Source organism: Gymnoscopelus microlampas (assembly GCF_963454915.1).
Source record: "Gymnoscopelus microlampas genome assembly, chromosome: 17".
NCBI classification, from domain to species: Eukaryota; Metazoa; Chordata; class Actinopteri; order Myctophiformes; family Myctophidae; genus Gymnoscopelus; species Gymnoscopelus microlampas.
The window spans coordinates 29,681,438-29,706,385 of NC_139954.1; the positions used below are offsets into that span (position 1 = coordinate 29,681,438).

Consider the following 24,948-nt stretch of genomic DNA (forward strand, 5'->3'; position numbering starts at 1 on the left):
AACCTACATTAACCACTTCAGCCCTATTTAAACTTTGGCTATTTGAAAATAGACGATCTACAAGCTCACAACGCCTAACAGGACATTCTGCATAATGAGTGCTTTTCTTTTTGGCACTTTAAGTATATTTTGATGTCTATATTTTTGTACTTTTACTCAAGTAAATTTTGATTACCAGACTTTTACTTGTAAAATAGTGTTTCTACATTGCAGCATTGATACTTTTACTTAAGTACAAAATGTGAGTACTTTTTCCACCACTGCCCATGGCTCTAGACATCCAGAACATGATTGAGGTAGGAGATGTAACAAATCGCCAATCGCAGGATTTCTATCTTAGACAACTTCTTGTCTGGTGGGAGCGTTGGAAGAAGTTTCCTCAGCTCCGCAAAGGCCACGTTGAAGGCCTCGACGCGGACCCTCTCCCTGGTGGCGTGTGCAGATCGATATTTGGCCGTGGCGCGCCTCCGCCGTCTCTTCTCCTCTCGGCTGAGAGCGGGCACTGATGCCAGGGAGCGCGCCTTGCCCTCACTGTCCGTGGGCTCGGCTGGCATCATAGGCGCGCACTCCACCTTCAAACAGTCCAGCAGTGTCTCCTCCTCCGTGTCTGGTTGACCCCAGGGCAGGTCACTGGGGTCAGGTTGGTCTGGACTGAGCATCATCATCTATAAGCTTCAAAATCTCTACAGGAAGAAGACAAAAGTTTAGTAATAAGCCAGGGGTGGTAAAAGTACTCACATTCTTTACTTAAGTAAAAGTAGCAATACTGCAATGTAGAAATACTCTGTTACAAGTAAAAGTCCGGAATTCTAAATTTACTAGAGTAAAAGTATTGGTATCAAAATGTACTTAAAGTACCAACAGTAAAAGTACTCATTGTGCAGAATGTCCCATTTCACAAGTTCAATCGCGACGCATTGTGACTTTGCAAGCTTGTAGATCTGCTCTTTTCAAATGAACGAAACATATATAGGGCGAAGTGGCTAGTGTGTTTTGTAATAATAATCAAAATCTACAAAGTAACTAAAGTTTTCATATAATTGTAGTGGAGTAAAAGTGAGATGTAGTGGAGAAGAAGTAAAAGTATTGAAGATTGTAAATACTGAACAAAGTAAAAATACCTCAAAATTGTACTTAGTTGTAGGCTTCGTAGTTACTTTACACCAGTAAGCAGTTCAGCAGCCGAAAACGAGAGCGAGACGGATGCCTTGTTACAGGTCTTTGAACTATAGTAGGTGGGCTGAACTTGTTTTGGTCTTTAAATGCTTTTTGTAAACTATTGAATCGAACAGGAACTAATAGCTTATCTGAACACCCAAATGTACAGCTAATCAACTTCATAAATATGTCCTCTGGCGATGTATGCTGCAAGCTTTTAACGAGAGACATGCGCTGTCCGTGGTGCTGAAACAATACTAGTTATTTTCGTAGAGGGCGAATGAATAGCCTATACGACGTATAAAGGCTAGATTTCGACGGCTAAACGCAATTGAAGATAATAATCGTTATATGTTCAATGTTTGTGCCAGCATTAAGTTAACTAGGCTATATAGGGGCTCCCAATCCTGGCACACAGTAACACCTAAACGAACCAGACCCAATTATGAACAATGTTATCAGCTGTGTTTACCTGTCAAAATGTCAGCTGTGAAGGGTCTTTTGCGGGTTTTTTTTCCCAGACAAGCACGAATAACTTATTCAAGGCTAAACAAAGTAACCTAATAAAGGTAGCTAAGTTCAGTTCCATGTGTATGTTTTAACAACATTACAACTGCTTAAATGAGTTTGAGCGATCTGTTTTAAGAAGTCTGAAAACTCTGAACAGTTAGGCTATATGCCAATGATCGCTCCTTAAAATAAATAATAGATTATACCAGATTAGAATTATGCCATAAATGTTACATCCTAAAGAAGTCCACAAATAATTAAAACAATCTTATTTCAACCTACCAAGTAATTCTCAAAATCTTGATCCAAGTGCTTCCAAAGTCAATGAACGGTATGAATGACAACTGCCTTGAATTTCCTCGATTAAGCCACATCCCGCATCAGAACAACGCAGTCAGTGGGGGTCCGTGTTGAAATGCAAAAGTTGTTTCCCCCCCTTGAAACCCATTTGTTTTCTTCGTTTAGTTTAGCCAGTGTGAAGAAATCAAACTAGGAAAATAGCCTAGGTTTGTCCTTGCATTAAATAGATGGCCAAAGTCCAAGACAAACAAACGGCACCAATTCCTCTTTGTCTAGTCCCTTGTCGTCCATCATCATGTCCAGGTGCACACCACGCTACATGCTGCTGCAGGGGTTATCCTTTTATCTTAAGTGACAGTTCGGCTTCTTGATTTGTCAGCTTCCTCCTCTCACTCTTCTCCATCCTTAAGAGCCCGTGCAGAGTACCGACCCCCTCCTCCTCCTGCTGATTGTGCGCCAGATATGACGATCCCCTGATAAAGACTGGAGTGAAGTGACGACACACAAGAAGGGATGATAGGCTATGGATGTGTTGCCAAAAAAAACTTTATCTCCTCTCTCCTCTCCATCTTATACCCAATATAATGTGTGGATTGTGCAGAGATCAACATTTGTGTATCTAGTTTGTTTTGTTTAATCTCAAAGATTTCACAGTATTGACAGGGAATATATTGATTAGTCCACTCCACTGAGCGTGAAAAACATTTGAATCAATACTAGGTTCCAATCCCTTTAAAGTTACTTTTAAAAAAAAATCTAGTTCCAAAATCTGCAATTGCCTCTATCACAGAAATAGCTGAAACATCTGCTGTCATTCCATTATTCAAGACTTTGCAAGCGAACCACAGCAGACACCAATACCAGGAGATATTCATCATGGAATCAGGGGAGTCTATGGATGGACAGAATCATTATCATGGTTCTGAATTCACTCTGTGACCATGATAAAGAGGGAAATGTCAATGTGAACACTCTGCTCACCCTGGGAATGAAAAGCATCATGGTTTTAACTTCAACATTCCTCCTGAAGAGCTTCCTATAGACACGTATGTTGTGAGAAAGAGTACGTGCTCACAAAACACTCTAGCAGCAGCAGTGAAAAACAAGCATATGGCATCATGTGTTCCCTCTCGGTCCCGATGAGATTTAAGGGTTGTCTTGGGAATAGCTTGGCCGGGTGGTAGCCACTCTGTCAAAATGAAGGCACACTGTCAGCCTCATGGGGGGGTGAGGTCAGAGTGAATGGCGTGTACTGTACATGTTCATGTGTGTGAGTGGTGATTGTGAGCATAGTGCGCGTGCACAGCTGTAAACCAGGTGTCAACAATATTATGGAGTATATAGCACCTCATCCTCTGAGTCTGTAAGGAATAAACAGGACTGGAATAGGCATCTGGGAGGATGGAAGGGAGAATGGTGTATTGTTACACTTCAGGGCTATTAGCTCGCCCTGTGCAGTATATCTGTCAAAATAATTGTCTGTCTGCTACAAATACAGCTTTATCTTATGTGGTCACGTAGCTTGCAGGCCAGGTCATGCACCTGAGTAATACAGTATGTCTGTATGTGACAGTGCTATGAACAAAAGCGCTATTTCCACGATTGGTTTGAGTCCTGCAATGACAAGACTCACTTTCCAGACAATAGTGTTAGAAAGCAACACAGCATGTTTCTGTCATGTTGACAGAAGGATGGATAACATTTATTGATTTCCTGTGTCACCTTTAGGTGGGATGACATATTGAGTAACCTTTGAACTGCTTAATTTGTCCTAATTACTGAATCAACTGCGATCAATTCTGCCAATCTGTTCATCTTTTCTTTACTTTTTTGTAGAACTGGTCCACCTTTTAGTTATACATTACAGTAATCAATGACAACCATTGTGATTTTCAGTAGAATCCCTTGTGAGCATATTAGAAGAGGACTTACATGTTCTCTGCCCTTCTGCACACTTTATCTTCCCCTTCCTATGTCTTCTTTTGTCCCCCCTTCTCATCCCCTCCACCTCTCCTGGGTGCACCCCTTGCCAGCCTCAGCCTGGACACCATCTGTTTCATAATGTAAAAGGACAGAGCCCCAAACCCCACATTTTCACCTCCTCTCTTATCTGTGTTTGTATGCATGCATGCCTCTGTGTGTGTGTGTGTGTGTGTGTGTGTGTGTGTGTGTGTGTGTGTGTGTGTGTGTGTGTGTGTGTGCGTGCGTGCGTGCGTGTGCCTGCATTTGTCATTGAGCGTGCGTGTGTGTGTGTGTGTGTGTGTGTGTGTGTGTGTGTGTGTGTGTGTGTGTGTGTGTGTGTGTGTGTGTGTGTGTGTGTGTGCACACACGTGAGGCTACTTACATTCCCCATTTTAAGTCTAGCACTCATGTATCTGGTGTGTGTGCAAATGGCAGAATTTGAATCCCCAAATAAATGTGACTCTGACTGTATTCATGTTCAGTCTCTTTTTCTCCCATGAGGATTGAGTGCATTTGAGGACCATCTGTTTCTTAGTATTGGGTATTTTCTCTCTATATCCTGTCCTCTGTCCATCACGTTTATTTACTTGTATTTACTTTTCCTTTGGACGTGTGTAGTCAAACAGCCAACAATTCTTTCAGGCACTTCCTTGTCTCTAAAATATATTGCAGGGTTAGTGCAGAAGCAATCTGGGAACCTAATCTGTAAAAAAAAAACGAAAAAGAGATTAGTTTTTCTTCCTTTGTTTTTGCCTCTGGGGGCACTTTTTGTGTAGAAACAGGAACTCGGTTTGGTTCCTCCCCTTTCTTAGTCCACTTCCTCCCGACTGCTTCTGTGTTTATCCCTACTAACAACAACACTACATGTTTAGGGTAGTGGAGAGATTAGTGGAGAGATTAGTCCAAAAGTCCATCAAATCTATAATAAAATGATACATACCATAGATACTGATAGATAAACCACAGTTGTTTCGTAATTTCCCCCTTCCTGTCATCTCTCCACCCCCTCCCTCAATCCTTCTCTCTGTCTGGTTACCATCTGCTGGCATCTTTTGTTTCTGCTTATTTGGAATCAGATGGCATCTAATCGATCAGCTTTGTAACCATGGCTACTGGGGTGTGAACAAAGGAGAGAGATGAAGGAGGGAGAGAAAGATGAGACGTTTTAGTAGTTCTGTGGTTTTCAACCTTTCCTTGTGTCCTGGTGAGCCATCCTTGCTTCTCTTCATCTTCTAGACCAACCCTCAATCCCACCCATTTTTGCTATGCATACACTTTGAAATAACAAAGTTGAATACAGTAAGTATATTATGATATATGTAGTGATTCCCTGCCATTCCTGTACTGACAAAGCAAACAAGCCATTTACATGCACATCAACCCAACAAAGCACCTTTCTTTCATTGTAAATCTAAGAACATTTAGCATTCACGTTCAACAGCATTTGGTCCAATCTTGTTTTAAGGCATGAACAGAAGATTCCCAAACCATACAGCAGCCTAATTGAAAAACAAGAGTGGGAAATAAGATCAGGCAGAAAAAAACAAACCCATGACAAACATATAATTGGTTCAGAGGAGCGTGAATGGAAAAGCAGAGATGGATTTGCTCTGGGCGGTCTACACACCTGATGACAACACCGGGGAATCCCCAGTGAGATTTTTGCCTGCAAGAGAAATGCTAATGTTGGCTCACCGGCACAAAAAAATCTGCCACTTCAATTAGCTATGTATCTAAGCAACTAAATAATACTTCAGTTTAGCCAATTGAGTTCGACAGGCATTACACAGGACACCTGTTACTGTTGCCACAGGGGCATCCAGTGGGAAACGGAGAGGTATGCATCGATGTCAGGTTGACAGAGAAGAGATGAAAGATCCTCTGAGGAAGGAACTCACTTCAGTCACATCACAGAGAGCTGACAGTGGAAACAGTGACTGTAAATAGCTGCTGCCTGGAACCTTCATTAGTTAGGTGTTTAAGTGATATTCTTTTGTTAAAACAAAACAAGTTAAATTCTGATTATACTGATTGCTATAGAGTTTGTTCAGTAACAGGGTTCTCCCCGTCTCTCCAGCTCTTTAATAAACAGAAAATACATTTTCAGGTGGGTTGCCAATTTCATGCAATCAGGAGAGAGAACCAATTTATCAGCTTCAATTTTATAGCATGTCAGTTCCAATTTTGTCTGCTGATTTTCTTTTGGTTCATCACTTCCAATTTCACTTGTTTATCCTGTATCCTATGAGTTCTCCCTCCTGATTGGATCAAATTGGAATCCCGACCTGAACATTTATTTTCTTTTCACTAATGAGTTGGAGAGACAGAGAGACCCCTATCAGAATATAGAGCTATTTTATATTTATTTTGACCAAGAAAATTACTTACACCTACATAATATTATTTACATATCCAAGGCGTGATACATGGAAGTACAGGTGGAACAGATTTACAGGATCAGGTCATAGACAGACACACATTACACTCAAAAACACATGTGCCCTGAACGCACGCACGCACGCACGCACGCAGATTCCTTACTTCCAGTACAGGAACTTTCAGCTCACAACATATTATATCCCATAATGCTCCATCCATCCCTCCTTTTTCTGAATTGTGTATGGCAGATACCTCTTCTCCTAGCTGTTGCTAGGTAACTCAGGGTCACAGCTGTCGGAGATGCCAGACACCTTATTGTCCCGTTATGGTGGAACTATACGCAATTTATTAGTTTGATAGGCTATAGGAAGAGCCAGACAAGATGAGCTGAGGCGCGGGTATGGACATATAAGACCTTTGGTCACACCTTATGCCAAATACAATATCAAGTCCATTTGTCATGGTGATATTGAAAAGCCGTCTTCTGAATGAACTTTTTCTGGAACTGAATTAAAAGGAAACCTGCTAGATGCATACTTGCAATGCTCTGTTTTGGATAATAGGGACATAATCTATAGACATGCAGCAGCAACCAATCTTAAAGAGATTAAGCACTCTAGTACCCTTGAGTTTTAGAACCCTGGTGACCAAAAAGGTCACCACAATATGTAATTGTTTTTAGAAATTTGGTTTTAATTTGTCTTTGTTTCTTATCTTTAACCTTTATATGCCTTTTATCTCTTCCCAATTACTAAATTGAAATGTATTTTCAACCCTGACGTTGTTGAATGCATTGTAATACTCGACGACACTGCAAATAAGTTTAATTACCTGAGAATTTGAGAATAAATAAATCTTGAATGAATGAATGTACACACACACACACACACACACACACACACACACACACACACACACACACACACACACACACACACATACACACAGTATCGGCTATGATGTGAGGCTGATATATGTACAGAGTCAGCCACCTATGGGGAATATGGATAAATATGTAGCAGTGGGGTGGGGTGACATGATAATAATTAATTAATTCTCTCCGCCAGGAGAGTTGTTTTCACTTTCTGAAACTGGGACTAACATTGGTCAAGCCTCACGTGACACGTGACAATACGGTGAAATAGTGTGATCCGATTGGCTAGTGAGTAGTGACGTATAGCGGCCTATAAAATACATGTGTCACTTTGAAAGTGTCTGTGCCACTTTCAAAGTGAGGTAAGACAGTTCCAACAATCCTGCATGAAAAGCAGATACTTTAATTAAGCTAAAGCCTCTCTAGATGGGAAGGCCTCGATCCTACAAATGCTTAGTTAACAGCTAAGCGCCCAAGCCAGCGAGCATGATTTCGAGTTGACAATACGTGTGTCACTTTGAAAGAGGCACAGACTCTTTCAAAGTGACACACGTATTTATAGGCCGTTATACGGCAAGACAGGAACAATCACGAAATGGCTGAGAAATGGCGGATACTGTAACAATTGGATAGGACACTTACACAGACAGGACAGATAAGACACTTACACAGACAGGACGGATAGGACACTTACATAGACAGGACGGATAGGACACTTATACAGACAGGAGGGATAGGACACTTATACAGACAGGACGGATAGGACACTTATACAGACAGAACATTCCCAACATTCCCAACACAAGTCTTCTGGCGGAGAGTTGTGCTCCGAGGAGCACTTTTTCTAGTTAATAATGAATCTTGACTAACAAACATATCTGTGGATAAAACCAGTCATATGGTACTATCTGTGACTGTGAGCATTTGAATGCCACACAGAACAATGCCACATTACAGAAAAAGTGTCTGTCAGTTGACTTTATGCCAAACTATTGAAGGCCACATCTGTTTCAGCAGACATTTCTCATAACACCAAATGTTTAACAGATTACATTTGTATGGTAGCATTTATATTTCAGTGTTATTGCTTGCTATGGTATTGTTTTCATGAATGACATGGTTATTGTATCCTCCAGCCGATCATTTTATACTAATATCCAACAAATGTGCACCTGGTACCATGTATGAATCTGACACAATTCCTAGAGAAGTTATCAGATAATTCTGTGAACAAGCATATAGGAATAGTGTTTTGATTTCATAAGCTGCAGATGATGATCCTGTCTAAGAACGGATGATATGCTGCTCCCTGGTGGAGCAACATATATAGCAAATAAATGAAGTTAATAGATCTATTGGCTGTGATAATGAAATAAAAGGGGAACAGATATTTTGCCAAAGATTAAAAAAACGTTTTTTTGTTTGTTTTTCGCATGTTTTTGTCTATCTGATATGACTAAGAGGGAACTTTTTAAATGTGTATGTCAGCCAGAGAGGCAGTGCTCAGACTGTGCCAAAGGATCACAGTAAATCCTGGTGCAGTGTTTACTTGTGGTCATTACAGTGATTAGATCAGTGGAATTAATCTATTAAAGACTGCATGCCGAACAGTGGAACTGTTCTGCCAATACAGAGTCACAATTCATGACTCACCATCTGGCTAGCTATTACTCACGTTGGCCTTATAACCTCTTCACGGGACCGAGCTGATAATCACCAACTCTTTGATTAAACCATAAAGAAACACCAAATCAAATCTCTACAAAGACTACTAGTGAGAACTGAGGTTCTACCTCCCTCTAGTGGTAACCTGTAGGAAGTGAATGGGCTCATAGAGAATTAGAGATGACTCAGTCTGAAGACGGCAACAATGTACCAGTCCAGTACACGAGTACCCCAATAAGCAAACAGACATAACTTCGGCTTTGTGAGAAATAATGAATGTATTTTGAGGTGTTTCTGTCTCAGTTTATCATTTTCTGAAACAACATGGATCACCCAGCCTTTTTTAAACCTTAAATAGCTTCCTATTTTACTTTCAAATGTCTCTTCATTTGCTGTATTTTCTTATTTTGTCTTCCATGTGACAGCAATGCACCATATTTCTCGTTGTACTTGTAGTCCTACCTGCTGGCCAATAAACAGATTCTCATTCTAACAATTAAAGGAATATAGTTCACCCCCAAAATGACCTTTTTCTTATTGATTTACTCACCCCATGAAGCCTTGAATGGAGTTTGTTTTTGTTTTTGTCGCATTCCTAAGCCAATAATGTGATGAACGGTGCCGGCGGAGACTGCCCGTCATCAAATTATTGGCATAGGAATGTGACAAAAACTCAAAAATCTCCATGTATTCAAGGCTTGAGTAATTGATAGAAAATAAGATTTTTCCCCTCCCTTTTAAGTTGTCAAAATGTGCGTGCATGTGGCAAGTTGACGTTGTATGTGACAACGCACACATAGACCATGGCATAGATACACTTGCCTTGCACACTTTCCCCATATGAATTCCACGCAAGGCAATGTATTTTCTTGTACTGGCCACATGATGGCCCTGTTGACTCTATTTTAATATCATTGGGCCAAGGTAAACCAGTGTATGAGCATAATTGTGTGACACATACATACACTATGTGTGGCTGCCTGTAAATTAATTAATTAATAGCATGGTTGTGTGGTTCTACAAGCTGCTCCTAAAGGTGTAGAGCAGATGCTGCTTTTGTGTTGTAACTCACTTGCTGTACATTCTCAGAATGAAAGTAACACTCAAGATTTTGCAGTATAGGCCTATGCTCAGCATGACAATATGGTCCCACTTTTTTTGTCACAGTGCATTTGCACATAAATACATCTGCATTGAACTCATCCTAACTATTAGGAGCAGTGGGCTATTGACTATTGGGCTATTGGGCGCCCGGGGAGTAGTTAGGGGTTAAAGCTACACTATGTAGCTTTTTGTGAGTAAAATGTAATTTTGACCAATCTGCACAGGAGACCCAGGTTTGAATCCCCGCTAGGACAAAGTCGAATAGTATAGCTTTAAGTGTCTTGCTCATGGGACACTTCGACACATAGATCAGGGCCAGGGGTCAAACCAGTGACCTTCTGTTTCCCAGGCGGCTTCGCTACCCATTCAGGTAGGGCCGCACTACAGAAGGGCCTATGTTTAAGCACAGCATTAACAACATACTGTACAGAGTGGCTATACTCTACTCTCATTGGGTTAAGAGTTGAAAAGAAGAAGTTTCACAGACAAAAGATTTCCTGAGTACAATAAATTAGAAGGCAAACACAGCGGCAGTGGTGCTTAAAGTTAACCATATTTTTTCCAACTACTTGTGACTGAGAAAGTACTGTGTTTTGGTTTAAAAACTGTCTCCATATGTCCCAATGTTTCGACCGTCTCGGAGAGAGACGACATCGGATTGTTTGCATGCATGTGGGCCAATGTGCTAATGTGTAGCAGTTGTTCATTAGGGCCCCTCACCACCACACCACAGCACATGCATACGCACACACACACACATTTGTATTACTATATTTGTGAGGACATCAAAATCTTAGGACAAATGCAATTTTTACCTTTTTATTGTTGTTGGAACTTTTTATCCTAACTGAAGCCTGAGTTATACTTAAGCTCACAACGGGTCGCAGTACGACACGTTGTGAACTTGTAGATCTGCTGTTTAATGATATATCATTTATATAATATAATTTCTATTGTGAGGACCAAGAACATTGTCCTCACTATGTCTATTTGTCAAATTCTACTATACTTGTGGGGACATTTGGCTGTCACAGTCACAAGTACACATCTTCTTGCACACACGCACGCACGCACGCAAGCACGCTCACACACACACACACACACACACACACACACACACACACACACACACACACACACACACACACACACACACACACACACACACACACACACACACACACACACACACACACACACACACACACACACACACACACACACACACACACACAGGCAGGATAGATGGAACTTAGTTTAACTTTCTTGGCCTCAGATGTGTACAACAATCAGCTCACTCTTCCCTTTGATGCGCACTGCTTGTTGGTCAGAGCTTCTATTTGCTTTTTCCTCTTTTTATCTTTTCTTTTACAGGACAACAACACCCATGATTGGGTATGACCACATGCAAGATGTTGCTTGAAGGAAAGTAATGTTGAGTAAAACAGAGCTGAAATGCGACAGCAGCAGAACAAAGCCTATCCTTCCCATCACGCATGGCACACATGTCACGCATACTGTATATGTGTGTACACACACACAATAAATATATATATATATATATATATATATATATATATATATATATATATATATATATACACACACATATATATATGAATCAAAAGAAAAGTTTTCATATAGAAATGCTGCCTATTTGTACCATTTCTTTTGCCATTTCCCAATCCTAACCCCAACCGGAATCTTTTATTAATTGTAACATTAGGGCTAAAGATTTTTCTTTGCCTTCACACTGGCAGATACAAAATATACAAAGATACAAAGCTGCACAGCATTATCTATTGCTGCTTTGTATCTTAAGTTGAAGCCAACTCAAATTATTTGTAGCTTTCGTAGCAGCTACAAACGTTGGATGTATCTTTGCATCTTCATGTCGCTGGCTTCCATTGAAAATGAATGGTGGCATGTATCTTTGTATCTGCCCGTGTGAATGCAGCATAAGGGTGATAGTGCCCTTTCCAGTCCTTCCCCAGAGGATATGGAATAGACTACCCTTTTATGACCCCCTTCCATTGATGACATTTAAATCTCCCAACTTAACACACACACCTCTTTTCCATGATAATGTATAAATTCGGTTAAGATTTGCTTAATGTTTGCCATGTGTTTAAGGCTTTTTTGTATTTTTAATTGTTTCCCTGATTCAACCTGTATTCATTGTAGCCTACAGGTCAACCTTTCCTCATTGGGTTAAAATACAGGATGCATGTTAATCATGCTAATCATAACAATGCTTGGCATATCTAACTGTGAACTGTGAACATGATCCAGAGTAGTGATTTGTTTACCTCGTGTTCAAAACAAAAAACCTGGTTCAACAAAAGACCGGTTCAACAAAAGACCTGCGGAAGTGAGAGAAAACTTAAAAATTTGAACCCATCTGAGCTGGACTGGTTGATTGATTGCTTGATTATTAGACAGCTGTGAGAGTGGGAGTGATATGCATAAAAGATCTGCCTTCAGTCATCAAGCATGTTTTTCCTTCCTCCCATGTAGCAACTGCTTATTTTTAGCTCATCATTTTGACACCGTGATTGAGGATGGGTGAGTGGTCTGCTTTAGTTGTTCGACTTAAGAGTTTCTAATGGTTTGGGACTGAACACATTAGTTTGGGGTCATGGCTATGATTGGGATTAGTGTTCGTTTTGAGAGAATATATATGTATAGGGCTGAGGGAACATGCATAGGTATGCTCCTTGTTTTGTATGAGTTCTTTATTGTTTTCATATTGAATCTGAACTATTTACTTCAGCAGAAGCAGCAGCAGCAGCAGCAGCAGGAAAGAAGATACTGATTGTGTATGCCCACCAGAGCTCTGGTTCATTCAATGCTGCTGCTAAAGATGCTGCTGTAGAGGTTCTATCTGCTCAGGGCTATACAGTGGCGGTTTCTGACCTGTACGCCATGAAGTTTAAAGCCGCTGCTACTGCTGAGGACATCAATGGTGAAGCTTTGAGCCGTTTAAGACACTAATAAATCTCAATCAGCTTGTGCAGTATTACATAAATGCAGGGAAAATAAAATGTACTCTTATCTTCAGGAGAGGTGCATAACCTTGACAATTTCCAGTATGCAAACGAGACCAAACTGGCATGGGAGGAAGGAAAGCTGTCTGCTGACATCACTGCGGAACATAAGAAACTCACTGAAGCTGACCTTGTCATTTTTCAGGTGAGTTCTGAAATGGGAATAACTGCTTGCTAAATATTGCTTTCCCTCAACATTGCTAGTAACTTGTACCTTGTTTCAGTTTCCCATGTACTGGTTCACTGTCCCTGCCATCATGAAGGGCTGGATTGATCGGGTGCTCACAATGGGCTTTGCCTACACACCTGAGAAGAGGTACAGTCAAGGAATCTTCAAGGTAAGGACTATACTGAAGAGCTCTGCATTGGTATATACCTGTATATTGTTGGTGTGCCTTTGTAATTTCACTTCCTTTCTAATCTAGGACAAGAAAGCCATGCTGTCTTTCACCACTGGGTCTCTGGAGACCATGTTCAGTGCCAATGGCATCAATGGAGACATGAATGTCACCCTGTGGCCAATACAGGTATCGGTTTCCTGGACAACTCATCTGTACATTTCTAACTGTGTATAAATGCAATGCATTTCAACCAACAAACTGATGTCACTCACTTGTGTCCCCATCTCCAGAACGGAATCCTGCATTACTGTGGTTTCCAAGTTCTGGCTCCTCAGATCTTCTGGGCTCCATCATGTGTTGCCACTGAGGACCGCAACACCATGCTGGAGGCCTGGCGCTCAAGGCTGAAGGGTCTCCTGGCTGACGCGCCACTCACCTTCACTCCCTCTGACTGCTTCGATGGAGAGAAAGGCTTCCAGCTGAAACCTGAGATCCAGGAGATGCATGCAGATAAGGAGTTTGGCCTGACAGTGGGAACCCATTTGGGAAAATCACTTCCACCCAACAACCAAAGAAAAGCTGGGGTCTGAGTAACTGTACTTCCATGAGTGTCATGTCTTATTATTCTGCAATAAAGTTCATTAAGCCTAAATGCATTTGTTTTTGTCAAGATCTGTCCCTGGTGTAGAGCTCTGCTTGACAGATTTCTGATTATGTCTGTATTTTTCAGTCAGAACTTAAAAGTGTATATATGCTTGTTCCACTAGAACACTACAAATTGTGCAAAGTCATGTAGGCTTATAACATGCGTGACCACTTATATTCATTGCCTATGCAGATCAGTGCTTGCACAGGAAATGATGAATGCACATCAAATGGCTTGTATTAAAACAGACGTCACTGCATGGTGTTGCCAAATGGCAAATCCTACAGAGTAGCCTAGCTGTTTGGTTTTTTTCTTTCCACTGGAATAACTCCATTGCTGGGTAAAAAATAATTGCCGGCAATGGGACAGTCATTCCCACATGTCCTTGTTTGTGGTAGGTACGTTGTGACTGTTCCTACCTTAATGATTGCTTGAGAGGTGTCTATAGCCACGTTAGACTAGGCATTTGGCCATGCTAAATTGTTCAACAAATATCCATCTGGCAAATTTAAAGGGGATTTTTTTCGTTGCTTTATTAAACATCTAGATGTTTGATATTCAATTGGATCAGATTCAGACACACCCCCTCCTAGGAGTCCATTCAACTTTAAACTTTTATGACTGAAAACGCATGTCCCTGCTTCTGGTGACTGATATTGTTCTAATGAATGGGTATGCAATATTACCTTATCGACAGACCTACCTTTATTGATCTCAAAAGCACGACTTGCAGTGCACAGCTCTGGCTAGGCAACCCTGCCTGGTGGAGATATGCACACAATTCTCGAATTTTATACTTTTTTCTAGTCTGGGAAGTGCCTTTTTCCACATTTCAATCTAAAGGTTCAGAATTGGGGTTTAGATGCTTGAAGGCATGGGTGTTTCTACGTTTTTAAAGGTCCAGAAGTGGAATTTGACAGTCAGATTAAAGTTGTGTAAGAGCATACAGAAAGTGATGCGAGATTATCTTCAATCCAGCTCCCTGTAAAAATGAGGTTGTGGTGTGCACTGGGATGATAGTGAGGTCAATAGTATGGAATTTTAATATAAACATAACCAGTGATGAGCAGCTTTGGGATGTTCCTTAATGGAAGTCAGATGATGGACTGTCTCACGTTGAAACCGCAGCTACCCACACAAACACAAACAAAGCCAGGGCGAGCATACATAGCCCATTGAAAACTGAAGAGAAATTGTGCCCAATTTCCTGTATTTTGCCTTTAAGCCTTGGATGCAAGGGGTTATTTGGGGAGTTTTCATTTCAAGATTTGAGATTAAATAAACTTTATCCATCACATAGTGATGCATCATGCAAGAATGGAACATTTCACTGAAAACAGAGCAACACATTTTAAGCACAAATAGGAGTAAAACATCATACTTAAGAGTTGCATCCTTATGTGGAATGCTTTCCTTATTTGGATTACTTTTCCTTCATGCTTTATGCCTCACCTGCATGTAAGACTATTTGCACAAAGGCCTATGTTCAATACGTGTTACTGTTCTATTGCTGCACCTTTTATACACATCTGCACCTTATAGTATAGCCTACACAGCTGCTGCCACTGTCTGTCTGCACATACACATACAGACTGCTGACTGTCCAACAATGAGCAGCAGCCAGCGACAGACAGCAACATAAATGTCAATTAATTACAAACAGCAGCCTCCCAGTAAAGTTAAACAGTCATTCTGGGAATGTGTTCCACTGCCGTTTGAATGATTGGCTACATACAGTGAAACGTCTCTATCATACCGGGTTTCCTTTTATAAACCGAAAATGACTTACCTGGATTTCATAGAAAGAGCCTGCCCTGCCCCTGCCCCCTTAGTTTGTACGGCTTTTGTTTAGATGTTAATTAATAGATTCCAACACGATAAAGTTAGCAGCTTCTGTTCTGGCTTCTGACACAGTTCAGTTCAGTACTGTCAATCACTGGGACAGAGTGCATTCAGCGGCGGACCTCGGCACATCAGAGGCAGAGGCACAGCTGAAATCAGCTCATTAATTAATGGCTGAGAACTGCCTACAGTATGCCTGGTTCCATTGAAAAACAACATAACACAGTTGGGAAAGGAAATAATCACTTATGTCCTTGACAAGAACCAATCCTGCAGTTTGCATTCTGTGCACACGCACACATGGATCAAAACTAATGATATAGGCCTATATATTTTTTTTTAAATGGAGTCGACTAGTAGACTTTTTGCGTAATGCCCTAGTCTATGCTTGTGGGGAATCAAAAGCAAATTTTCCATACAGAAATGCTGCCTATTTGAACCATTTGTTTTGCCATTTCCCAATCCTAACCCTGACCCCAACTAGAATCTTTTACTAAGTGTAAACATTAGGGCTAAAGATCTTTCTTTGCGTTCACACTGGCAGAGACAAAATATACAAAGATACAAAGCTACACAGCATATCTGTCGCTTTTTATCTGAAGTGTTGGTATCAGTATCATGGTCATTGGTCACTATGTCAGTATAATTGTCTGCATAATGGTCAGTGTGTCAGTATCATTGTCAGTGTGTCATTATCATGTCAATATCATGGCCAGGACCACAATGGAAACAAGTCTTTGTTTGTGTTATCCTTTTAGCCTAAATGTCTGACTGTACCTTGTGCTGTTTACATTTCTGACTAATAAAGTATTCAATTAATCAATCAAGTATGTCAGTATCATGTTAGTATGTCAGTAGCATGGTCAGTATCATGGTCAGTATGTCAGTATGGTCAGTATCTTGTCAGTATCTTGCTTGTATCCTGTCCGTATCATGTATCAGTATCATGGTCAGTATCAGTGGTCTGTGTGTGTCTTTGTGTGTGTGTGTGTGTGTGTGTGTGTGTGTGTGTGTGTGTGTGTGTGTGTGCGCGCGCGCGCGTGTGTGTGTGCGCGTGCGTGTGTGTTTTCCATCTCCTGGATGAACATATTATAGTCTTTCCCATTCATTTCATATGCCGGTAATGTTTGACCAGGAACACTAAGGTCTTGAGGCAATCAGAGGAAAAACACACTATTTATGATTCAGGAAAGTTGTAAATTGGTCAGATTTGACCGCAACACTGTTTTCCATGGGTTTAAGGCCTTTTTGTATTTTGAATTGCTTCCCTGATTCAACCTGTATTCATTGTAGCCTACAGGTCAACTGTTTTTTTTAAATGCGCTTTATAAATAAACTCACTTGACTGACATGACTCCTCATTAGCTTAAAATACAGGATGCACGTTAATCATGGTAATCATAACAATGTTTGACATATCTAACTGTGAACACTGTTCGATATTTTATAATCAATAGTGAATTAGATTCATGATGTATGTTGTTCAGAAGGCATATTTCTGTAATTGGCTATATAAGATGTCCTTGCTCCGTGTCCTACTCTTTCTCTGCCGTGCAAATTGTGACTACAGTATGTCTACAATGCCTCCGTCCGGCCGATGGCCGACCTTGCCATCAAGCACCAGAGGAACCGTCGCCCCTGTTCATGTTGAAATTATATTTTGAGGGGTGGGGTTTACGAAAGATAAACTGTCTGTTATATTGGGGAACATTATGTATTTCCAGTAGAGATTATGTTATGCTGTTACCACCCTTGTCTCTCCTGTGCAAATGAGCCAGAGTAAATCAGCTCATTATTCCTTAAGCCTGACTTCGTGTTGTTTCTTTTATTCCTTATTGAAAGCATACTATCTTTTTTACTCTAAGTTATCAAACACGATCCAGAGTAGTGATTTGTTTACCTTGTGTTCAAAACAATGCAACACTGGTTCAACAACCATGTAGAAGTGACAGAAAACTTCAAGAATTGCCCCCCCATCTGGACTGGTTGATTGATTTGATTGATTGCTTGATTAGTACACAGCTGTGAGAGTGGAAGTGATGTGCATAAAAGATCTGCCTTCAATCATGAAGCATGTCTTTCCTTCCTCCCATGCTTCAACTGCTGACTGTTAGCTCATAATTTTTTACACTGTGATTGAGGATGGGTGAGTGGTCTGCTATATTGGTGTTTGGGACTGAACACATTAGTTTAGGGTTGTGGCTATTATTGGGATTAATGCTAGTTTTGGGAGAATATAGGCTGAGGGAACATGCTTGTTTTGTATGAGTTTCATGTTTTCATATTGAATCTTAACTATTTACTTCAGCAGAAGCAGCAGCAACAGGAAAGAAGATACTGATTGTGTATGCCCACCAGAGCTCTGGTTCGTTCAATGCTGCTGCTAAAGATGCTGCTGTAAAGGTTCTATCTGATCAGGGCTGCACAGTGGAGGTTTCTGACCTGTACGCCATGAAGTTTAAAGCCGCTGCTACTGCTGAGGACATCAATGGTGAAGCTTTGCGCTGTTTAAGACACTAATGAACAGCTTGTGCAGGATTTCATAAATGCAGGGAAAATAAAATGTTTTCATCTGCAGGAGAGGTGCATAACCTTGACAATTTCCAGTATGCAAACGAAACCAAACTGGCATGGGAGGAAGGAAAGCTGTCTGCTGACATCACTGTGGAACATAAGAAACTCACTGAAGCTGACCTTGTCATTTTTCAGGTGAGTTCTGAAAGAGGAATGACTTACTAAATATTGTTTTCCCTTCAACATTAATAACTTGTACCTCGTTTCAGTTTCCCATGTACTGGTTCACTGTCCCTGCCATCATGAAGGGCTGGATTGATCGGGTGCTGACACTGGGCTTTGCCTACACGCGTGAGAAGAGGTACAGTCAAGGAATCTTCAAGGTAAGGACTATATTGAAGAGCTCTGCCTTGGTGTGTGTATGAGAGAGTTGGTGTGTCTTTGTAATTTGCTTTTCTTTCTAATCTAGGACAAGAAAGCCATGCTGTCTTTCACCACTGGGTCTCTGGAGACCATGTTCAGTGCCACTGGCATTAATGGAGACATGAATGTCACCCTGTGGCCAATACAGGTATTGGTTTCCTGAACTCATCTGTACATTACTAACTGTGTATAAATGTAATGCATTTCAACCAACAAACTGATGTCACTTGTGTCCCCATCTCCAGAACGGAATCCTGCATTACTGTGGTTTCCAAGTTCTGGCTCCTCAGATCTTCTGGGCTCCATCATGTGTTGCCACTGAGGACCGCAACACCATGCTGGAGGCCTGGCGCTCAAGGCTGAAGGGTCTCCTGGCTGACGCGCCACTCACCTTCACTCCCTCTGACTGCTTCGATGGAGAGAAAGGCTTCCAGCTGAAACCTGAGGTCCAGGAGATGCATGCAGATAAGGAGTTTGGCCTGACAGTGGGAACCCACTTGGGAAAATCACTTCCACCCAACAACCAAAGAAAAGCTGGGGTCTGAGTAACTGTACTTTCATGAGTGTCATGTCTTATTATTCTGAAATAAAGTTCATTAAGCCTAAATTGCGTTTGTTAAGATCTGTCCCTGGTGTAGAGCTCCAATTGCTTTGCTGGATTTCTGACTTTCAAAGTGTCTAGTTCAGTCATGACTTAAATGTATGCTTGTGCTGCAGGTTCCACTAGCTGTTTAACAGTGGTTTGGGACAATTTTTCGGTTGTGAGTAAATGTCCCGTTTCCTACTTTAAAACAAATGTATAACGTATTAAATACAAATCACATCAATTAACAATTCCAAAATTTTGGAAGTATTTCTTGAATAAAATAAAAATGTCATGAATAAAATGAGCCTCACACGTTGTGAGCTTGTAGCTCTATTTTCACATTTGGGTCCCGGGCAAACGTCTAATTTCTCTTTGGGTTTCTAGCTAAAGATTTTGAGAACCACTGCTCTAGAATGCCACAAATGTAGACTTTATAACATGTGTGACCACTTATCTTTGTCTATGCAAATGTAGACTAGTCTAGTGCTTGCACCAATGCATAGGAAATGATTGATGCACTTATGGAGATGTGGGCTAACAGCGGGAACACAACTGGATAAATCTTGAGGAGTCATCTACTGCAACCTTGAGTTTTATTCTGAACAATAAGTATGCTCCTGCTACTAGCAGTTTGGTCACTAGGATGGATTTGTATTAAAAGTTGATGTCGATGGCAAATCCTACGAGACGCCTTGTGTTTTAGACTAGGCATTTGGGCATGCTAAATTGTTGGGGGGGAAAAAACAAACACAAAGTATCCACTTGGCACACTAGCTAATTTAAAGGGGAATTTTACGTTGGTTTCAACATTTAGCTATTTGATATTGAATGTGATCAGACATACTCCCTAGGAGTCCATTCAACTTCAAACTATGTTAGACTCATTGCTTCTGGTGACTGACATTGTGCTAATGAATGGGCATGCAATTACAGAATATATTACTATTTCGTCAGACAGACCTTTATTGATCCCGAATAAGCACACGACTTGCAGTGCACAGCACTGGCTAGGCAACCCAGCCTGGTGGAGCTATTTAGTCTGAGGAGCACACTTTTCTAATTTCATTCTTTCTAGTCTAGGAAGTGCCTTTTTCCACATTTTATCAAAAGGTTCAGAATTAGGGTTTAGGTGCTTGAAGGCATGGATGTTTATATGTTTTTAAAGGGCCAGAAGTGGACTTTTTGAGTGCCAGATTAAAGTTGTGGGAGAGCATTCAGATTTCCAAGCTTCTCTTAAAAAGTGTGCGATTATCTCCAATCCAGCTCCCTGTAAAAATGAGGTTGTGGTGTGCACTGGGATGATGTGAGGTCAATCGTATGGAATTTTAATATGGACATAACCAGTGATGAGCAGCTTTAGGATGTTCTTTAATGGAAGTCAGATGATGGACTGTCTCATGGTTTAATGATACTGTATTCAGAATGAACCATGTTCACTGAACAGACATTGAAACCACAGCTACCCACGCAAACACAAACAAAGCCAGGGCGAGCATACGTAGGCCATTGAAAACTGAAGAGATATTGTACCTAATTTCCTGTATTTTACTTTTAAGCCTTGATTATAAGGGGTTAATTGAGGAGTTTTCATTTCAAGATTTGAGATTACATAAACTTTATCCATCACATAGTGAGGCAAGAATAGAACATTTCACTGTAACAGATCGACTAATTATTAAGCACAAACAGGAGAAAAACATCATACTTAGCGTTGCATCCTTATGTGGAATACTTTCCTCATGTGGATTAATTTCCGTATTTGGATTACTTTCCTTCATGAGAACTACTCTACTTTATGCCTCACCTGCATGTAAGACTATTTTCACAAAGGCCTATGTTCGATACGTGTTACTGTTCTATTGCTATACCTTTTATACACATCTGCACCTTATGTACACATCTGCTGCCATTTTTAACCTGATGTACATGTCACCATACAGTATATGCTAATGTCAATATGTACTATGTAGATATAATTTTCAGCAAATTTCAGGAACATTCTTCTTTCTTTTTTTTTGACCTGTTATATCTTTGTTTCTTCTTCCTATCTCTATTCTTCTTCCCTTTCCTGAAAACTAAAGGATGGAGCTTGTACAAAAAATTATAATTTCATCCACTTCTTTACATCTGTAAACCTGTGATGTGACAATAAAGCTGATTCTGATTGCATTAGAGAGCATTTATATTTTGAACTATGCCAGCAATAACGTTTGTTGCAGGCCACCAGTTGCTCAGCTTTGTTTGGTGGTGAACCCAGAGTAGTATAAAGACAGAGTGGTGACAACTTCTTGGCAGGGGCACTTGATCGTCTAGCGCCTTGCCTTGTGTGCAGTGCACCTCCTGAGCTTCAAGGCCACATTGTCTGCGTCAGCACAACGATGGGGGCGTGGTTTGCGTAATTTGTTGATGCAAAATGCCAACATGTGGTTCACCCTCGTGGTGTGCACCCGAGCAAGCCACTATGTGAGTAAGTGCCCATCATGTGAGTAAGTGCCTGTTCCCTCTGTCCGTTGCACCATGCTGGTGGCCTGGCGCTCAAGGCTGCAGGGTCTCCTGGCTGAGGGCTGAGGCCCCACTCTGCTTCACTCATTCTGACTACTTTAATGGAAGAAAGGCCATGAATTGCTGATGAAGATCCTTGTATGATCGAAAAGTTGAACCAAGCAATAAACAGTGGAGCTTATTTTGCCAGTGTGCTGACTTTATAGGTCTTTAGGTCCAACTAGAAACATGCACACAATGAGTTTGTACTGACAGTGGTTATCCAGCTGGGAAACTCACTTCCTTTGTGCACAAAGTATTTTTGTTAAATTGTCCTTGGAACTTTTGTCTTTGCGTTTGAAATAGAGGTGCTAAGGATTAAATGTATTTGTTGAAACATGGTCTGGTACAATGTCTTGGTGCTCATACACACTTTGCACGCACAGACAAGCTGGTGGCCTCTATTGAGCCTCTGCAGGTTTTGGGTTCTCAGTATACTGCAGGTTAAGTGAGCCAGCTTTCATTCCCAGAGAAGGCGGTTTTGTTTGGGTATGGAGGAAACTGAGGTAGGGGGCACTTGAGTCTTAGCCTCCGGTCAGGACAGAGGAAATGGCCTTGCACTCTCAGATGTACAGACAAAACAGCCTGAGAAGTGGAATTCCAGGACAACTTTGCATAGCCAAAGTTTTATGAGGTCACTATGAGGAAGAGCTACCATTGCAATCAACTGCATATGCCTACCTACAGTACACTGCAAAATCCTGATTGTTAATTTAACTCGAGTGTACAAATGGACCCTTAATGTGTCGGTTCTTACCTTTTTGAAGTTAAACTAACAGGATTTTACTGTGTACAGTCCGTAAATATTTAGCACTGGTCATTTCTTACTGTTGAATACTTGTGACAGCTGTAATCTTAACAACACAAGAAACCCAGTGATCCTGAACTATACCCAGTGCTCTGTTTGAGTAAGAGTTATTTTTCTATGGCTTGCATGCAATGCTTAGATTTGATCCCCAGGGAGAAACCATGTTTCGGCTGAACGCACCTCTGAGATCGCTCCCTTCTCTGGTTTACCACATGGTAGCAACAGACAGCCAACCTGGACCAACCAGTTTTGTTTTACGTGCAAGAACAACCGTTGGCCTAAAGTCTGAATTGAATCACAGATTTTCATCTAAATTAAAGTTTCAGGGATCAGGGGCTTGATCGTGTGGCTGATTCAAACATGGGGATGAATTAATTCTATTAGGCTATCCCTACCCTCCTTCAAAACCGCCATAAAAGAGCTCCTGTCTGCAATTTGCAACTGGACCTAGACAAGTCTTCTAGCTTGCCAAAAGAAATTACCCCTGTTACCCCTGTTTTTTACCCCTGTTTTTCTGTAAATATACTTTTACTGCTCCTAGTATTAATGATTTCTTGTATAATATTGTATGTCTTTATATGTCTTGATGAATTGAATACACAGGACCACAATAGAAACAAGCCCTCAGGGCTTTTTGTGTTGTCCTTTTAGCATTATTGTATAAACCTCTTTTCTTTTTGCAAACTGTTAATTATAAGTATTCAATCAATGAATCAATTCCTGCCTGAATTGTTCCTTCCAACATACCCACCCTTTTAAAGAGCATCTAATTCTACATGGAGTAGTGGGCAATGTAAATGAGAAAAACATAATTTTTAAGATAAAAATGGCTGATATGAGGTGTGTGTGTGTGTTTTTATAAGTTCAGGGTGATCCCAGTTTCTGATTCTGTGCCCATCCTGCTCTGCCATTGTCCATCTCTGTTGTCCCTCACTAGCTGGTGGAAAGACCCATTCTCTGGTGGCTCAATGAGAGGAAGTGGGCACTCTCCTCCCAGGCTCTCCGGAAGAGCAGCTCTGCTTCACTTCAAACTTAAATACACACATTCATTCAGAAAAATGGATGACTACAATGTTAAATGGCTGAGCCTTGAACGGAAGGTGCTATTCACATACAAAGACAATAATAATGTAATACCACCTACCTTTTAATTCCTTTATTCATTTTATTAATATTATACATTATATATATATATTATATTATATATAATATTAATATTATATTAAAATTATACATTGCATTTGATTTTGCAGTTTGGGGAATGCTGCCTGTGGAAAAGTTATAGCAGTTTGAAGGCATTAAAACTATTTTTCCATTATATAGTCTCCCTCATCTATTGTTTTTGCAGTTTTGGGAATAAAATGACATACACTTGATTCTCCGATATTGATGATAGTTATTAGTGATGTAGGCCTATGGTGCTGAGGCAAACAGTGTCAATGTGATTGATCTGTTACCCATTGACTCTTGGGTGTTAGTAAATGACTCTCTCTGTTTGTGCCAGATGTGACAGGGTTAACGACAGGTCAACCATTAAAAGCACCACCCTCAACAGGGTGCCAGTAGAGAGAGAGGGAGAGAGAGAGAGAGAGAGAGAGAGAGAGAGAGAGAGAGAGAGAGAGAGAGAGAGAGAGAGAGGGGGGGGGAGTGAGGGAGGGAGAGGGAGAGAGAAATGTTTTTGGAAATAGAAAGAGAGATAGGGGAGAAATTAAGGAGAAAAAGAGTGCAGAAGTGATAGGGAGGGAGAGTGAGAGATGAGGGGTTAAGGGGTGAGGACTGAGGGAGATTTATATCACCCATGTGTTATCCTTTCACTCTGTCAGAGGATACATTAAAATCTAATCTATTATCCCTCAGCAGAGAGAATACAGATCATCTACTAGTGGATGCACATGTGCTTCTGTGTGTGTGTATGTGTGCGCGCGCATGCATGCCTGTGTGTGTGTAGTGTGTACATGCATGCGTGCCCGTGTGCGTGCATGGGTGGGTGTACGTGTGTGTGGTGGGGGTGTACATGTGAGTGTAGTTGTATGTAGGTGTGTATGTGTGAGTGTGGGTAAAGTGAGACATAGTTCAGGGCAGCTCTATTAAGATTGGCAGCAGGAAAGGTCTGTAATAAACCACCACGCTGATGCATGCCTAACCTTTTCGCAAAGCTCCTCTACCCAACCATAGGAAAGGATTATGCTTCCCTTTCCCCTAACTGAAGACCCGAATGCCCCCTTCTCCCTCTGCCTCATAGTGTGCC

General features: G+C 41.0%; 3 protein-coding genes across 3 annotated transcripts; 2 read left to right on the forward strand and 1 right to left on the reverse strand.

Moving 5' to 3' along the window:
* Nucleotides 1–272: 272 nt before the first annotated feature.
* On the reverse strand, nucleotides 273–662 carry nhlh2 (nescient helix loop helix 2; the record flags this gene model as incomplete). The annotated part of the gene is made up of 1 exon (XM_084083810.1): nucleotides 273–662. The coding sequence occupies one exon, from the start codon at nucleotides 660–662 to the stop codon at nucleotides 273–275; it is 390 nt and encodes a 129-aa protein (XP_083939936.1).
* An 8,366-nt stretch (nucleotides 663–9,028) lies between these two features.
* LOC311064397 (NAD(P)H dehydrogenase [quinone] 1-like) lies at nucleotides 9,029–13,930 on the forward strand (the record flags this gene model as incomplete). The annotated part of the gene is made up of 6 exons (XM_084084227.1): nucleotides 9,029–9,074; nucleotides 12,726–12,917; nucleotides 13,014–13,144; nucleotides 13,224–13,337; nucleotides 13,425–13,526; nucleotides 13,631–13,930. The coding sequence occupies 6 exons, from the start codon at nucleotides 9,029–9,031 to the stop codon at nucleotides 13,928–13,930; spliced, it is 885 nt and encodes a 294-aa protein (XP_083940353.1).
* Nucleotides 13,931–17,970: 4,040 nt separating this feature from the next.
* LOC311064398 (ribosyldihydronicotinamide dehydrogenase [quinone]-like) lies at nucleotides 17,971–19,310 on the forward strand (the record flags this gene model as incomplete). Its single annotated transcript, XM_084084228.1, has 6 exons — nucleotides 17,971–17,974; nucleotides 18,137–18,319; nucleotides 18,407–18,537; nucleotides 18,612–18,725; nucleotides 18,812–18,913; nucleotides 19,011–19,310. The coding sequence occupies 6 exons, from the start codon at nucleotides 17,971–17,973 to the stop codon at nucleotides 19,308–19,310; spliced, it is 834 nt and encodes a 277-aa protein (XP_083940354.1).
* Nucleotides 19,311–24,948: the final 5,638 nt, after the last annotated feature.